The 18,137-nt window shown below is 36.2% G+C and overlaps 1 protein-coding gene across 1 annotated transcript in view; it reads left to right on the plus strand.

Moving 5' to 3' along the window:
* Positions 1-1,141: 1,141 nt before the first annotated feature.
* Positions 1,142-18,137, plus strand: part of ADGB (androglobin) — an 82,161-nt gene continuing 65,165 nt past the window's right edge. The window contains exons 1-8 of the mRNA XM_081945637.1: positions 1,142-1,264; positions 5,968-6,145; positions 9,276-9,368; positions 9,944-10,015; positions 11,734-11,943; positions 13,959-14,098; positions 15,361-15,447; positions 16,669-16,865. Of these exons, the coding sequence (XP_081801763.1) occupies positions 1,191-1,264; positions 5,968-6,145; positions 9,276-9,368; positions 9,944-10,015; positions 11,734-11,943; positions 13,959-14,098; positions 15,361-15,447; positions 16,669-16,865 (1,051 nt within the window). The 5' untranslated portion in view covers positions 1,142-1,190. The remainder of the gene's footprint in view (positions 1,265-5,967; positions 6,146-9,275; positions 9,369-9,943; positions 10,016-11,733; positions 11,944-13,958; positions 14,099-15,360; positions 15,448-16,668; positions 16,866-18,137) is intronic.

Consider the following 18,137-nt stretch of genomic DNA (forward strand, 5'->3'; position numbering starts at 1 on the left):
CCTACTCTCAAAAACACTCAACACATATTTTTTCATTCCATTTGATTATCCATGTTATTGACCAAATAAAAACATAATATAATCATCATTGTATATTGGGTAACTGGACATGGAAATTTTTTAAAAATACACATTTCATTTTGCAAAGCAAAGCTCTTACAAACAGCACAATGCATCCTACAAATGCATTCCTGAAAAGTACGGTTATGGGATTAAACCTCATTCAACCGGGTGGCTGTAAAAAAAAACAAATCCAACCACCCCAGGCTTATTGCACTCTATTTACATACATCTGCATTTTCATCCCTCACTGAAGACATAAACGCTGGCAAATGGAACAGAAATTAGACAAAATGTGTCACATTTCCTTTTGAAGTAATATGAAATCATTCCATCTTTGTCATTATTTGATTCAAAGCTTTCTGCTTCACTTTGGAAGCGGCTGCAATGCAGAGGAACGCACCCGGCTTCAGGTCCCATTGGGTTTTTACATAGAATAGGGATGGGATGGAATGGAATGGAATAGAATAGAATAGAATTCTTTATTGGCCAAGTGTGATTGGACACAGAAGGAATTTGTCTTTGGTGCATATGCTCTCTGTGTACATAAAAAGATAAGATACATTCGTCAAGAATCCCAAGGTACACCACTTAATGATAGTCATAAGGTACAAATAAGCAATCAGGAAACTATCAATATCAATATAAATAATAAGGATACATGCAACACAGTTACAGTCCTGCAGTCATAAGTGGGAGGAGATGGGTGATAGGAACGATGATAAGACTAATAGTAATAGTAATGCAGCCTTAGTGAATAGTTTGATAGTGGTGCGCGAAAGAGCTGGGATGAGAGAGAGGAAAGGGGAGAGGGGTTGTTAGATGGACAAAGATACCCATAGTTAAATTGGATCATTTTAACTATTCGTTTGTGTTAATTTAGAGAGAGGGGAGTGGGAGATGTTAGATACTCAAAGTTAAATTGCATTATTTTAATTGTTCGTTTGTGTTAATTCGAGATAGAGAGACAGCGAGACAGAGATAGGCAAAGAGAGAATCTAATGCGTAGCTCTACCTACCGGAAGTCTCCTTTCTTTCTTTCGGTGTAAGGCACAGGGCCGTGGGCGTCTCTTAGCAACAAAGCAGACGCCGAGGCAGCGCGGGAGAAGGTCTCGGCCGAGCGCCGAGCTATGTCGAAGTTCGGCAAAAAGAAGGAGGGGGTGAAATCCAACAACGTTCCCCAGTCAAGTCTGCCCACGAAAGAGTAAGACCTGCCCTTTTCGCTGGAGGGGCTTTCTCCCCTTCTTCAGTCCTCTCCGCCCCGCTTTCCGCGGGCGAGAGGAGGCAGTGTCAACCCCAGAGAGGGGAAATCGTGGACCACCACCACCACCCCATTCCTTGCTCCTCCCTTTGAAATAAATGGGGTTGTCAGTTACCCTCGATCCTGCGGGGTAATAAGAACAACAAAGATGTCTGAATATAACCTTGGCTTAAGTTTAGATTGTTTTAAGTTGTCAAAGTGGCCGGACTCTACAGGGATTGGGATACTATAAAGACAAACGATGTTATGTTGCCTTGGGTTTCTTACTGAAGGGGTAGGATAAATGACACATAGCGGCTTCTTTAAAGATCCTTACTTTGGGGTTGTGGTGTGAAGCATGGACATTAGGGTAAATTTTGCTGCTGCTCTCCCCTTTCTATTATTTGACTTATGAAGCTAGAACGAAAAAAAATAAATTATTATTAAATGGGTATCTCACCTTTTTTGTGCGTGTATATAACTCAAAGCTGCAAGCCATATCTAATACACCTGCTTCCTACTTTTCCCACAACAACAACCCTGCAAGGTAGGTAGAACTGAGAGGACACCTTAGCCACTGTACCAAACTGGCTCCTTGTGATGGCGGAAGACTTTTATCCACTCCTCAGCCATTTCTGCCCGTTTTCTGCAGTATCTATCATGGAGGTAGAAATGGGGAAACAGAGGCAGTGTTTGTAGAAACACCCTAAAATGAGGGATCCTTGATGTTCTCTGAGCTGGCTTGTTTTGTTGGAGATGTTTTATTACCCAAACTAGGTAACATCATTGGTACTAGTGATGATGTTACCTAGTCTGGGAAATGAAAGAATGGGGCAAACCGGCAGAATACTGCCTTGAGTTACAAATATTCTCTTTATTGGTACGCCCTAAAATATTGATCTGAGAAAAGGTAAGGATTAGTTCAGTACCTGGCCACAGTAGACTAAGGTGAGTTGTTTTCATTCCAAATAAAGCAGGCTCTTGATCTAACATCTTCAGGGTTCATTTGCTGTGAATAGAAAAATTAACTCAAGATATAGAACAGGCTCTCTCTCCCTCCCCTGAAATGAGGGCCCTACCCCTCTTGGAATTCCAGAAGACTATGAAGCCCTGCCTTTCTTGCCAGCACTGGACTGGGATGATGGATGGGCCCAATATAGGTGTGGATTCTGCTGAGAGTTTGCTATCTGATGCTCAGCTAGTGAATAATGATTTTAATTCTGGTTTTTGTTTTGCTTGGAAGGGTGTTGCTATATTTTTCTGTCTATGGATAAATGTTAGCCACCCAGATTTTATACATGAGAGGTGCTCATATAAGTTGTCTAAATAAATAAATAAGAGCTAACATATAAGAAAGTATTATTGTGGAAACATGAATTAGCATGAAATAAAAGAGAAGTAAATAAATTGCCTGTGAAATTTACAGAAAGGTAATTTTAATGGTGTTAATGGATCAGAATGAAAGAAGTTTGCTTAGGAGGTGGTGCACAACTTGTTTAAAATGGGTGTGAAAATTGGATCTGCATCTGGCAGTTGGAACAATGTTGTCATTCTTTCCTTTTGTAAGTGAAAGATAGCAAAATTGCAAAAGATAAAACTACAGGGGGTTAGCTTGCTAAATGAACTTAGGAAGCTGTTCGGCAGAATTCTGATTTAAAAAGTGCAGGAGATGATAAAGATCGTAGTTCTCTGCTGACATTCTGCTCTGTGGTGCCTTCTGTAGCCACTGTCAATTTCAAATCATCCTTTTCAATCTTTTATCTATTTTGTTTTTCTCTGGATACCGCCCTGACCTTTAAAATGTCCAAAATCTTTTAAAAGGAAAAAACATACTTGAAAAATTAGGGAGAGTAGGCCTCATCTTTTCACTTAAAAGACAAACAATATCTATCTTTATGACGTTACTTAAAATACAAGAAAAACACAGATTTCTGAGCAGCTCTGTGCCATACTGCCTCAGCATCAAAGCCTGCTCTAAGAGAGAGGAAGAGGCCTCCCCAAGAAATAAAAAGAAACATAACGCAGCTATCCTTAACACCTCAGATTTTATTCAATAATAAATTGCACTGTTACCACTGTCAGCTTTGTCTATACATAATCAAAACATTATAGGAGATTCAGTTACTGGATAGGGTGATAGAGTTCCTTTCCCACCATCTAGACAAATTTGACATCAAAATAATGGATTTTAAAAACAGAATATTAGACATACATTGCTTTGTATCTTAGGTTCCAGAATGGCAGGAGATTAGCTAGTTTTAAAATAAAAAGTGAATAAAAATAAAAAAAAAACTCTGCTGGGGCAACAGCAGGAAAAGCTGAATAAATTGACTGAACCCCCACCAGACAGAATTCTTTGGCTGATGGGGTCTTCAGCATATCTCCCCTGCCCAATCAGGTGGGAGTGGGCGATGTGATAGAACTAAGATGGTTCCATAGATAACCTGCCCCCCCCCCCGCCATATAGGGTTCTTAAAAGTCGTAAACAAAACCTTGAATTGGACTTGGAAGCAAACTGGCATCCAATGCAGCTTGCGCAAAAGGGATATTACAGGCTCCATTCTTTGAGCACCCCAAATTGCCCCCAGGGCTGCATTCTGCACCAGCTGAAGCATCCAGATACTTTTCAAAGGTAGCCTTGTGTAGAGCACATTTGTAACCTTTTGTAGTTGGCATATAAATTAAACTCCTGTTTAGCATATATTACTTTTTAACAGATAGAAGGAGTATAAGCATTGAATGAAGCTTCAGTTTAGAAAATGTTGTGGATTATTTTGTCATGCAGTGTCATTCATATACTCATCTTACATTGGGAAGTGCATTTAAAAAATAAATTGTGATTTTCCTAACTTAAAAGGAAAGTTATTAGTATAAAATTTGATTTATTTGTTATATGGTTTGTTTTAACATGACCTTTTTAAAAATCAAAATTGACATTCCGATTGGGATTGCAGTCTGGATGGAGATGGGCTATGAAATCTTTTGCACCTACTATTGCATTTGGAGAAAAGCTCCCATTGGCACTAAACAGCCATTTACTTTCTTTTAATATTAAGTGCTGAAGGCCTTGATTCTCACTGGGCCATTTCAAATACACAATTCAAAACCTTAACCCTTTTATATCATAGACAAGTTCAAATTATTCATTCTTAAAATATATGCTAAAGCTAATTTAAAAAATACTAATTGTAATATATATTTTGATGCCTGGATTTGATCAGATAGAAACACCGTTATTTCGTCCAATATGTGTTTTGCCTATGACAAAATAGTAATGTTTGTCTTGAACAAAGTAGCAATGTTTTCCTACAAAATTAAAATTCAACAAAGAAAGAAATATATTCAATATATATATTGTAATGTTGTATTCCACTTGTTCTCATTTTCTTCATTTGATGTATTATAAGTGATTGCTCTGCATTTAAAAGTCCTCAATTGTCTCTTTTTTAAAAGATTTAGCTACCATTATTTTGCTATCCAAATAATATATATTATCAACATCAATCAAATTAAAGTAATAAAATTATGCTGTCATTTGACCATTTGAAAGTTGTTCCTGCTGTCTAGAAAATTGCCTTGGAATAATAGACTGGGAGTGCCAATTATACATTTCATAAGGATAAGCAATATCATTGGAGGAAAAAATATTAGAACGGTTTGGTATTTTAGTTTTTTAAAATCTTAATAAACGTGTGTGCAAATAGGTTGCTACAAAATCCACTCATTATTTTGGCAAAGAGTAAGTGTAAGCTAATTTATGACTCCAGAAATATTGTACTTTAATCTGAGAATGCAATGATGCAGACTTAATTTTTATGCAACTGTATGGTAGTCTGCTGCTTTTGTAAAATTGAAGCACTTTTTTTTTTTGCTTCACATTTGCAGTGAACAAGTTTTGTGCCAATCAGTTTAATTGTCTGTGTAACCAAATACTGCTTCCTTTGCAGTCATCCTTTACTGATTAAATGGTGAGGGGGCTTTTTCATGGATAAATTAAAGGATATCAGGAATCTCAGTCTAATAACAAAACACAATACAGGTAGTCCTCAACGTACGACCACAATTCAACCCCAGATTTATGCTGCTAAGTGAAACATTTGTTAAGTGAGTTTTGCCCTATATTATGATCTTTCTTGCCACAGTTGTTAAGTGAAACATTGCAGTTGTTAAGTAAGTAATACAGTTGTTAAGAGAATCTGAGTTCCCCATTGATTTTGCTTGCCCAAAGGTCGCAAAAGCTGATCACATGACCCTGGGACATTGCATTCATCATAAACATGAGTCAGTTGCCAAACAGTTGCCAAATATTGATAACCTGACCATGGGGATGCTGCAAAGGTTGTAAGAGTGGAAAAAGGTCATAAGCTCCTGTTTTCAGCGCCATTGTAATTGAACGGTCACCAAATAAACTGTTGTAAGTCGAAGACTATCTGTATAACTGCATGATTTCAGGAAGCACTTTTCTTTTGTCTGTCATCCAATATGGCAGATTGCTGATGTGAAGTATAAATTAATATTCCCATTTTTTTGGTTAGTTTTTAATTGTACTTAGCAGCTATTTGTACTTCGGAACATTTCATAAATTGAAAACAGACATTTGCCATTTAAGAATAAAATACTATATTAGAAGAATATAGCAAACTTTTCATGTTCATGTTATATTTCAGCACCTGGTTTCTTTCGGGATCAGCTTCTACTGTAAATCCTCAAGGTACTTCACCTGAGTCAAAGAAAGGAAGATTTCCTATCTGGCCAGAATGGAGTGAAGCAGACATCAATGTAGAAAAGTGGGATGCTGGAAAAGGCGGAAAGGAAAAAGATAAATCTGGAAGAAGCCCTATTCTTGTATGTTTCCTATAAACGTATCTTTTTTTCTAATTCCTCTAGATCAGTGATGGCGAACCTTTTATGGCTTGCGTGCCACAAGTGGGGGGAGCGCAGGGGGGTCGAGTGCGGGCGTGCCGCACCCATAATGCAACACACGACACCCCCCCAGTGCGCATGCACGCACAACGCGCGACACCCCCCATTTTTACATGTTTTTTTGCCCCCCCCCCAGGCTCCAGGGGCTTTATAGGAGCCTGGGGAGGGCAAAAAGAGCCTCCCCCGACCCCCCGGAGGCCCTCTGGAGGCTTCAGGGACCGTCCGGAGGGTTGTTTTAAGCGCTCTGAAGGCATCAGGGAAGCCTTGGACAGTCCCTGAAGCCTTCGGAACACTTAAAACGACCCTCCGAGCAACCCGGAAGTCACTTCCGGTTTGCTCGGAGGGTGGTTTTAAGTGTTCCGAAGGCTTCAGGGACGGTCCCTGAAGCCTCTGGGGGGGCGGGGGAGGCTCTTTTTGCCCTCCCCAGGCTCCTATAAAGCCTCTGGAGCCTGGGGAAGGCGAAAAATAGCTTTTAAAAAGGTGAACTCAGCTGGCCAGCGCGCACATGCGCGCTGGCCAGCTGACAGGGCTGCGCCTCGTGTGCCCTGACAAATGGCTCCGCGTGCCACTTGTGGCACACGTGCCATAGGTTCGCCATCACGGCTCTATATATAGAAATTTATTCTTATTGCATTTTTCTTACCTATTGAACATGAAATTTAGTTGGATGCCAATCTGGAAAGTTTGCATCTCATATGTGATACATGAGAAGAATTGTGGGGGGAAATTGTTACTATGTTTATTTTGATATTTTAATTACTTTGTGCAGTGCGGAAATCAAAGTGCTTTCGCCAATAATCTGTTTGCTGGCTAGTTGAGCTAACTGTTTTTGAGTTACAAAAATATTCAGTTCCATCATAACTCGGGGGGAGGGAGTGTATCATTGGGGAATGATGTTTCTGCCTTTTATTTTCAGTTTGATGATTGCAAGAGTTGGGGAGAAGACTTGCCGTAACTAAGTTTTCCACATGTCAGTTGGCATCAATGACTCGACTCTATCAATGGACCTTTGCCTGTGCATATGACCATTATTTCATTGGTTGTGTGTTTTGATTGCTGCACTAGTTTAAATGCATCATAATTTTGACACATAGACCTGAATCTGCTCCTAAGATTTGAGGAGAGAATTTGGAATTTGATCAGGGGCAGCTTTTTGTCTTTTTGTTCCTAGAAATGAAGAAACAGTGAGTGAAGAACAGCAGGATGCTCCTTTAGTGCACTCTTTGGATTCCCTGTTGTTGTTGTTTAGTATTATAGTTGGGTTTCTCCCTGTGAAGCTTGCTAGACTGGTGGAGTTGCAACCTTAAAATTTCTTGGTCAATGGCTTCTTTGTCCTATGTAATAGAGCAGGGGTGTCAAACTGGATTTCTTCAACAGTTGGGGGAGAGGAGATGGGACAGACATCTCCTGCAGCACCCTGCCAGCCCAATTGGGGTGAGCCCCCCACCATGCAAGGCCCCCACATGTCCCATTTTCAGCCTCAACAGCCTCCTGTAGCATCCTGACAGCAGAAATGGAGTACAGGGGGCCTCGTGTGGTCCACCGTGCCCTGCTTTGGCTGCCAGAGGCATCGTGGGCCAGCCCTTTGCTATTTCCAGGCCAGCCCTGTGGGCCAGATTTAAGCACTCCACGAGCCAGATTTGGCCCTTGGGGCCTTGTGTTTGACACCCCTTCAATAGAGAGTTGTCAAATGATAATGGTGAGTAACACTCTTCAGCAAGATTTAGATATGAGGAAAACCAAACAGCTACCAGCATTACAAAAGACTGTAGATCCTCTACAATAAATTTAAGATTTATAGTTTCTGAAATTGTCTTCTCATTATTTAGAATATCTCTGGACTATAATTAAAATTTGTTGTTTGAGCTTTGTATTAAAATAAAATCAGTAAGTATTAAAATCCAGTTTCCAAAAATTTGAGGTATCTCTTATTATCATGTACAAAGCCAGTGCATCTTCAATGGAGACAGAACAGTCAGAAATGATCTTCTGCACTCCCCACTATCAGGTCTGCAGCAGAAAACGATGTGAGGAATTTTACACCATGCAACAAATTTCATTTTTTTTCCTATTCCAACTGGAAATTTCCTTTGATTTTTCATATGAACGACAAAGCCAATCTACTCCAGATTAGGTTCTTTTCCATATGAAATATATGCATAGTCAAAAGGAGGGAAAAAAGGCTCCTCAGAACTTTGTTAATGGAAGTCGTGAAATGTTGAATTTATTTGGATCATATGTAGAATTTATCTCTGGGTTTTTCAATTACTCTGCTCATTTTACTCTAATATTAATAATTCATTTTTTTAAAAACTGCTATATTTAGACTGTATAAAAACAGTTTATATTATTGAGTTTTTGAGAATTAGTTACATATAAAATAAGTTTCATAATAACATATGAAGAAAAAAAATGCATGAACAATTTAAAATAATTATTCTGTGTATCCTGTTATTAAAAATGAGAGTGGTGGCAGAGAGCTGGTAGATGGTGAAGAAGCTGTTTTGTCTACTAACAACCTGCCCAATGTGTAGATAGAGTGGATACTGTAGTATCTATGCACAAAGTATATCAGTATCTTCAATGCCTGTCATGGATTTAAGACTTGTACTTGTAATTGTTATGCTATATTAGACATAGTTATAAAAAACAATCAGATCAAAATTCAGAAAATAAATGCCAAAATTGTGGCATAATTAGAAAACAAATCTTTCCACAGAGTCAATATACAGAATAGCTTTTACATTTTATTTTAAACTCCCACCTATAAGCCAAAATGAGATAGATGCAAAATGTTGGGATTATTTCCTCTGGTGACATTACTTACATTACTCAGAGTCATAGAAATTTTACCAATTCTGCATTAAAGAGTCAGCTGTTAGGATTTGCTTTAAATATAACAACTTAGATTAACTCAGATCAATTCATTAAATTAACAGTCAGACTCGACTGAATAGATAACATCAAAGTACCACTAAATTCAGTTAGTGTGGTCTAGATATGACTAAATAAGAATTCAACTAATTTTTTTTTCCATTAATGTTGCACGCAGCATGTCTTTGAAGATCCAGAAGGAAAACTCGAGCTTCCCTCTTCACTGAAAGTGGGTTTTTGGAAAAGGCCTCAAGAAATTTTAACCAATAAGGTAAGATGCACCTAATTTCTGGTTATCTATTTAATTTTTTTAAAAGTTTATTTTGTAACTTGGATAATGCAGGATAATATGCAAAAAAGAATGAGAGTATCCTTTATTGTAAATTAATGATTATGAGAAATGTGAAATGTATTTCTTATAATTTAAAAGCGCATATTGAGCTCCAGAATTGTGAAAATCAGATTTCAAGAATTTGGAATTTCTATTCATTCAATACTTTTTATAGTTGTTCCATGGTCATCTTTGTTCAGAGATTTTGAAGGGTTTTCAAGTTTTTCTCAAATATACTAATAAAGAGAAAAACAGAGTATGTATATGTGTCAACATGGAAGGCATTATTACCCCTTCATACATTTCTGTCCATTTCATATTAACAGTATTCTGGATACCTGTTTTTTTTACCAACATAGTATATATTTCTCAACATACTTTCTTAATCAGCGTACAAGTCTTTTGGGATACACTTTGACATATAACTTTGAGCCATGAAATATATGGAATTTTATTCTAATATTAACAATGTATGTATATGTTAGTAGAATAAATAAATTTATTATTACTTTTAGGTTCCTGTAGTAGTCAAAAATGAAAATTGGTTTGATCTTTTTTCACCAAATGAACATTTAATGGGCAGTGAGGTATGGAATAATCATCCTTTATAAGAAATAACATACATTCAAATGTTTGTTGTTACAAAAGTATAAAATTGACTTTGGTCTGAAAAAACAAGAAGTATCGAAACCTATCATGCGACACAGTGAACTGATTTACTAAAGTGTCACTATGCAGAGAAATAAAGATAGGATTAGACCCCATATCAGGCAGCAAAATACTGGCTCATTACTTGAAAATAATATAAATGAGCATTTATTTATTTATTTATTTATTTATTTATTTATTTATATTTATTTATTTATTTATTTATTTATTTATTTATGTCTTTGTTTGTTTGTTTATTTTTGTTTATCTATTTAGTTAGTTAGTTAATTAGTTAGTTAGTTAGTTTAAATGCTTCCCATCTCCCCAATTGGGCAACTTTCATTAATTGTGTGTGATGGCATACTTAGTGTAAGTTTATGAAACATCAGATTAGGGCGATTTAGTTAAAATATTATGTTTTCATTAGAAAATTGAAACAAGGTTTAGGGATGTTCTAGCATTTTGTTCATTTCACATTTTAAGCAAATTACCAAATTCATAGTTTTGCAGACTTTACAGATAGAAACTTCATTCATATACATTCATTCTTATTTGGAAATCTTTCACAATTTCAAAAGTATTGGGCAAATCAGACTTTGCTTAAGACATGTGGAAATGACATAACCAAAAATAGTCAAATCTACCTACTCTGGATGTTTGGATAAAAATAAAATTACTCAGTAGAGTTTGTTTCTTATGCTATATCTGTACTCCACATCTGACAACTTAATTATATTATAAGCACAACTCATTTAAGATCACAGTCATAAAGAAGAAAATGTACATATTTATGTGTAACTACAGCTCACAAACACCCCTTAAAATCAATACTTCACCATTACATTGAAAATGTGTGATATTATTTCTATTGCGGTAATCTTACTAGGAACTAGAAATGAATATCATTATCTAAAGACTTTATACTGTATATCACAGCTGCATGTTATGAAACTGAGTGAACATTATGTTTAGAGCTATGGTTTTCATTCAGCCTGCATGAGTTATAGTACCTTCTCCTCTTCCATATAGGGATTATCAACATTTGTTTCCAATTTTAGGGAAACACACACACACACACACACACACACACACACACACCAGAGGTGGGTAGCCCTGATTGGGGTCGGTAGAACCGGCAGAAGTGGCGGCGGGAGGCTCCACCCACCCGCCCGGATGCTTCTGTGCAGAAATGGCGTGTGCGCACATAGGAGCGCGCACAAACCGGTAGTAAAAAAATTAGCAACCCACCTCTGATCCATACATATATGTACATATATATATATATATATATATATTAATCACTGTCCATTTTGAATACATAGAGGAAAGAGGAAGCTTGAGAGTTCACAAGGTTGATGCTATATGGAATAAAACTGTGACTGAATCTAGATGTTCTGCTTCGGGTACCACAAAGCCACCTCCCAGAAGGTAACAAGGAAAATAGGTCATGAAGACGATATATAGCATAGATATAGTGTAGATATCTATATCTATATAGTGTAGATACAGTGTAGACACTATATATCTATAGTGTAGATACCTATAGGATGTATCAGAATGGTTAGTCTACTTTCATTTATTCATGGAAATAATGTGAATGCCAGAGCTCACCAAACATCTCTTATTTCTTCTATAACGTTTCCACATCTGGCTTCAGTTGATGCGATGGATAATAAGTGAAATATATGCAGTTTGGAAGTTGCACAATACAACTGCTTTAAGTGTTGAAGCTAAAACTAATGCTAATGAAGTACCTCCAGTACTGTGGAAGCCATGGGAACACATCTATTCATTATGCAAAGCAATCAAAGGTCATATGCCATTGTATAATAGCTATGGAAAATATGTGGTAAAACTCTTCTGGATGGTAAGTGATCATCTATCTATATCTTATATCTTATAATAAACTTTTTCTACAGTTGTTTAAATGAATGTTGTTGCTTATTTAACTATCCATAGAAAAGGAACAATCGGGAATGGTGACTGCTATTAAGAAATCATGCTACTGTTTAACTATTATTGTACATCTCACTGAGTGTCTTTTATTGCATAAGAGCTGAACTTAGTGCACAAAGTCTTTATGTTATTACACATATAATCCAGAATGAATAAAAATATCAAAGTCTAGATATACTGTATATTTTAGGAATGATTGTTTGAGTTTGATCACTTTACAGTAAACCTTAAATACATGCATTTAAAAGTACACCTCGGATGCATGGCATAGCTGTCTTGTGGGTTTGAAAAGGCAGGAAGTATTCTTCCCTTCTGAATGTTTTGCACACCCCTATTTCACAGTGTTTGGTAGAATGCATCAGAGCCTTACATATTTACATATTTCAGAAAATCATGACTAGTCCAGTAATCTGTTGTAGCACATTCAATAGGAAAAAAGTATCACAGATATATTCAGTATAAAATTATAGAGTCTCTTGAAATAGCCTTCCACCTACAGACTCCTTATTTCAATCCCTCTTAAATGTTTTAACAATTATTTTTTTCTTATACTATTTTATTGTACTACATTTGGCTTAGGGAAATATAGACTCTATGTAACATAACATTTCTCAATCTTTTTTTTGTCCTGGAGAAACCATTGAAATAATTTTCAATCTTAGGGAACAAATAAGCAATTATTATATCTGTAGCTATTTTTCACAAAAATATGAAAAACTCACAATATAATTCAATTCTCACACAATTCATGTTTTATAATATATAGAACAATAGCAAAAGAACAGGCCACCTGAGTCCTGGTGTGTAAAAGTTTCCACCACTATAAGCACTAACCAGTGGTGGGTTCTGGATCTCATTGCAACTGGTACGGTGCAACACGGCCGAGCATCCACCACATGTATGCGCGCAGTATGCGTGTAGCACCTGTGCAGCGCACGTATGTGTGTGACGCTCCAGCTGCTTGTCGGAGCATTGTGCAGGTGCCGTATGCTCCGTGCGTGTGCACATAAGCCCCGATCGGCTCAAATACAGGTAAGGATGGCGGGCGGGTGGGCCCTCTGGAGCACTGTACTGGAACGGTACCTGGTGCTCCCAGCAGGCACCGGAACACCCGTACCGGGGCATACCAGTCGTATCCCACCATTGGCACTAACAATGTTCAAAAAATGCTGGTTATCTTTTCTTTAATCATGATCTCTTCTCTGGAGCCTTGGTTGAGAAGAGCTTGTTTAACCTGTGGCAATGCCTGAATATATTGAATACAGATTCAGATTATTTCTTGCCATAGAGACTTATTTGTGGAAATAATGTTGTAAAAAAGTATCTTATTGGCTAGAAATATAGGGAGAGGCTAAGTAGAAAGTGCAATTGTCACAATACCAGTAAGGTTGTTTAAAAAAGCCAGCATTGAGTTTGTTAAATAATGTTCACAAGTTGCATTTGGGCACTCTTGGTAATTTTCCACATACTTCCTTTAGCACACATACAAGTACTCAAACATGCTTTATATGCTTTAGTTATTCATCACTGCCTTTCCTGTGTTCAGTTAAATTAATCTATACTGATAAATCTATGCTGCCATTATATTTCAGTTGTCATAAAAAATGATGGCAACCTATTTGTTTGTTATGGCTTCTAACAAGAGAACATGCTGTCTAGAAATATCTGAAAGAATAAAAACGTATTTTTCCATGGTAAAAGACACAAGAACGTGGCCAATTGAGGATAGCTCATCAGTACCCTCCTATAGATGATTTTTTAAAAATTATGCATGTGTTTTATACATGGATTTCACTGAATTTTCATATTGTTCTTTCTGTTTAGTGAAATTATAATGAGTGTCAACCTTTGAGAAGGCTGAGAAGATTTTTATAATGAGTCAATTTCTCATTACTACCCCATAATATTTGATTTTCTTTTTTTTAGGGATGTTGGAGAAAGATCATTGTGGATGACAGCATACCTTTCAGCGAAGACAATGTCATGCTGCTTCCCACCACAACATGTGAAATTGAACTTTGGCCACTGATATTATCCAAAGCCATCATTAAATTAGCAAACAATGAGTATGTTTTCCTGTTTTGTGATTAAAAAAAGAAGCAAAACCAGAACCTGATACAGAGAGGATGCTTACTTTTTCTGAATTAATCAACTAATTATCTTCCTGAACCTTTTGTTAACCCTTGGAATCTTCCCAGCTTCAATGGAAGGCAGTATAAATATAGTATTTATATATATAGTATATATAGTATTATTGTACAAAACCTTCAAAGTCTTAGAGGAACTCTTCAAATTTTGTATTCTATTATTCAAACATATTTGGAGCACCTCTCAAATACTAGTACGGTCATATTTCAGCACTCAACTGCTTCAAAACTCGTTGAATTTGGTATTCAACATATTTTGAAGCAGGAATCTTGGCCCAGTGCTTGTCCCAAGGGAGAACCTGCTGCCTTGTGACTCATTATTTCTTCTGGCCAAAATAGCGGGTTGTGTGGTATTCTTAGTACCCATTGATTTTAGTATTTGGCAAATCTTCCAGAACGAATTACCGACGAGGACCGAGATACCACTGTACTAAATTTTTTGCAATGCATAGGATAATAAAGAAGTAGAAAACTTCATTCTGTTTGTGTAGATGCAGTTGCATTTTAAATTTTAACCTTCTGTTTGGAAGGAATGGCTTCTAGGGGCATTGTTTATTAAACAAAAGGGTGCTATGTGCAAAGCAATGCTAGTGCAAGTTAAAGTTATATCTGAATAACTCAAATTATGCTAGGTACAGTATATAGTTATATAACAACCATGTAAAACAAATGTAAAAGGCTCCAATGAAAAATAGCTGCTACAATGGCAATATTAGATTCCACATTCTCAGGGTGTTGGCATGTATGCTTACTTTGCAAAAAACTATTTTACACACTACCATATTTATTTACATGCATTTTTAAGCACAGCATATATTTGTTGTTTTGCTAAAAATGATAATTGGGTCATCTAGATTTTTTTTGCAACCTCATCCATGTGCTAAGATTTAATCTTAAATTTTAAGATTAAAGGTCCTGCTTCTTTTTTTTGTTCTGATTTATTTAGACTTATGAGAATCTGAGTTGTTCAGTAATGTAGATGTGAGATATGTTAGAAGATTTAACCTAGATATTTAACTTTTTATAACTATAGCACACAAGAAATAAATTTTTGTTGGTTGTAAATTTTCCGGGGCTAAAGATTGTACATGAAACATGAAAAATTGAGCTTGTAGAACATGAAGCGATACAGACAGAATATAATGTACATATGTTTATAGTCATATTTTTATGTTTCATAGTATAAATGATGTCGGAAAAAGAGAACTAGGAGAATTTACAGTTCTTCATGCACTTACTGGATGGATACCAGAAATTATTCCTCTCCAGTAAGTTCTACTTTTTATAATATATACTTTTAAAGTATTCCACGTACTGTCTATAGTTATTTTGTACATTGGGCCTTTGGGTAAAAATTCCATGATCTCACAAGTTTTGATAGAGCTGGCATGTTCTGAGTCTCATCAATTAAATAGTATCATTTTATAGGAGTCAGGAGGCATGCTTTCTCTGCTGCAGCAGCTGTCCTTGGGAACCATGCCCTTCCCCAAGAGTCAGATATTCTTGATACTGTGAGCCTTTAGAAGGCTTTAAAAACTAGGTTCTTTCCCCAGGCACGGATTCAGATCCATTGTACTTAGATATGTTTTAAGCCCAGGACAGTTGTGTTTTATTCTTTTATTTTATCTTATTTTTATATTGTGAATTCTTAATACTTGTTAGCTAACTTCAGTCACATGGCGAATGGGTGACCATATAAAATGAATGAATGAATACAAAGACAACTTATTTAAAACTCCGTATTTTAATACATGTTCCTCATATTTTGAAAATTGTAATAATGAGTTGCTAAAAGTTAAGAGTTATTGTTGTCAAATTATTCTGAGTATGACTGATTGGATTCCAGTCCTCCACAGTGTTTGTCTTCTCTGGAGTATAATGTAAAGCTATCACTATTGCTATTTATATAATATTTAATATTTCTGCACACATTATTTTATTTGTTAAATAATGGTACATTGAATCAATTTGAAATTAATTTATAGCTGTATGTAACTATGTATATGTAGAGAGAAACTATATTTTATTGTATGTATTGCTCATTTTACATATGTCTGAATTTTAGTAAGTTCTGCACATTTAATCATTTTCTTAATTTTTAGCTAAATAGCAATAGCACTTAGACTTATATACCACTTCACAGTGTTTTTACAGCCCCCTCTAAGCCGTTTACAGAGTCAGCATATTGTCCCCAACAATCTGGGTCCTCATTTTACTGACCTCGGAAGAATGGAAGGCTGAGTCAACCTTGAGCCTGGTGGGATTTGATCTGCCAAATTGGAGGCAGCTGGCAGTCAGCAGAAGTAGCCTGCAGTACTGCATTCTAACTACTGCGCCACTGCAACTTAAATATAATGCCTTTCTTTTTTCAGTATTTAAAAACAGGTTATCAGATTCCCCAAGATCAAAAAGATCAAGCTGCCATGTATTTGTAGTAAATTAACAATATGCATTATTTCAAATATATATTGTATTTATTATTTTTAAAGATCTGGATATTTGGATAAAATTTGGGAATTTCTAAGAGACATTGTACCAGAATTTAAGTTACCAGAAGAATCAATTCCTGAATCCAAATCATCACTTGATGCAAAAAAGGATTTGAAAGCATCTGAAATAAAAAATGATACTATGCCTACTGTTAAGCAACAAGAGAAACCAGAAAAAGCCGAGAAACCTGGGAAAGGTATGTTTTAAATTGTCCACATTATCAGATACACAATAAAGAGTACCAGAAGAATAACAAGGTTATATTGCCAAGAGATAAAACAGGTACAACTGAATTACACTCATCTTTCCCACAAGTTACTCCTCAGGATGTCCATAGCCAATTCTGTCCCTAATTCAAATCTGAATCAGACTGCAAAAGCTCAGGACAATCAGTGTTTTTCAAAAAATGTCAGCAGGTATACATATGCCAACCTTTCAATTTTATTGCCCAAAATATTATCTAAACTATTTTGATGCCCAAACAAATCTCATCTTTGTCGTTTGACGTCCTAGCTGTTGCCTTCCTGTCCTTTTGTATTGTGCTATTATTTTCTTTTATATTTAAGATCAGCAATATAATATTTTGTTAATATTATAATGCATACATTTAACTCTGGAGAAAAAAATAGTTCATTCTTGTTTCTATCTACATTAAGCATATGCATATATGTATGCCCAAAGATCATGGAAACTACCATGAAACGGCACAGGAAACTGCTCTTTCCTAGAGTAGATGAAGCTTATCATCCCCACGCCTGACTGAATCACAGCTGAAGTGTATTACTGCACAACAATGTAGTTTTCTTCGAAAAATGTTTAGGATACAGGAAGTAAAATTTTCAATTGAAGATATTTTTTTAAAATAAGGGATTTTACAGGTACATCATCTTCAGTTGCTTCTAATTTGTTTGTCATTCCAAAATAGTTTTTAAAATATGAAAGGGTTGAGACCTGGTACTTGAAATATAACTGAATGAGAGAAAGAAATGAAGGAAAAATACATTACATTGAGATAATGTAATGTGATTGGGTAGGATGTAGACAAATTGATCAGCAAAGATTTATTAACATTGTAATTGCTTGAAAACAGAATCTTATTTTACAGGTAATCCTCAACTTACAACATTTATTTATTGACCGGTCAAAGTTACAACTGTACTGTGACATACTTATGACTGTTGCAGCATTCCCCATGGCTACATGATCAAAATTTAGAGGTTGGCAACCAGCTCATATTTATGACAGTTGCAGTGTTCTGGACTCATGTGATCATTTTTGTGACCAGCTGACATGCAAAGTCAATGGGGAAACAAGATTCACTTAACAATTGTGTTATTAACTTAACAATTGTAGTGAATCACTAAACAACTGTGGCAAAAAAGGTAATAAAATGGGGCAAAATTCACTTAACAACTGTCATGCTTAGCATCAAAAATTTTGGGCTCAATTGTGGTCTTAGGTGAGGACT

Source organism: Natrix helvetica (genome assembly GCF_964273705.1).
Source record: "Natrix helvetica genome assembly, chromosome: 2".
NCBI classification, from domain to species: domain Eukaryota; kingdom Metazoa; phylum Chordata; class Lepidosauria; order Squamata; family Natricidae; genus Natrix; species Natrix helvetica.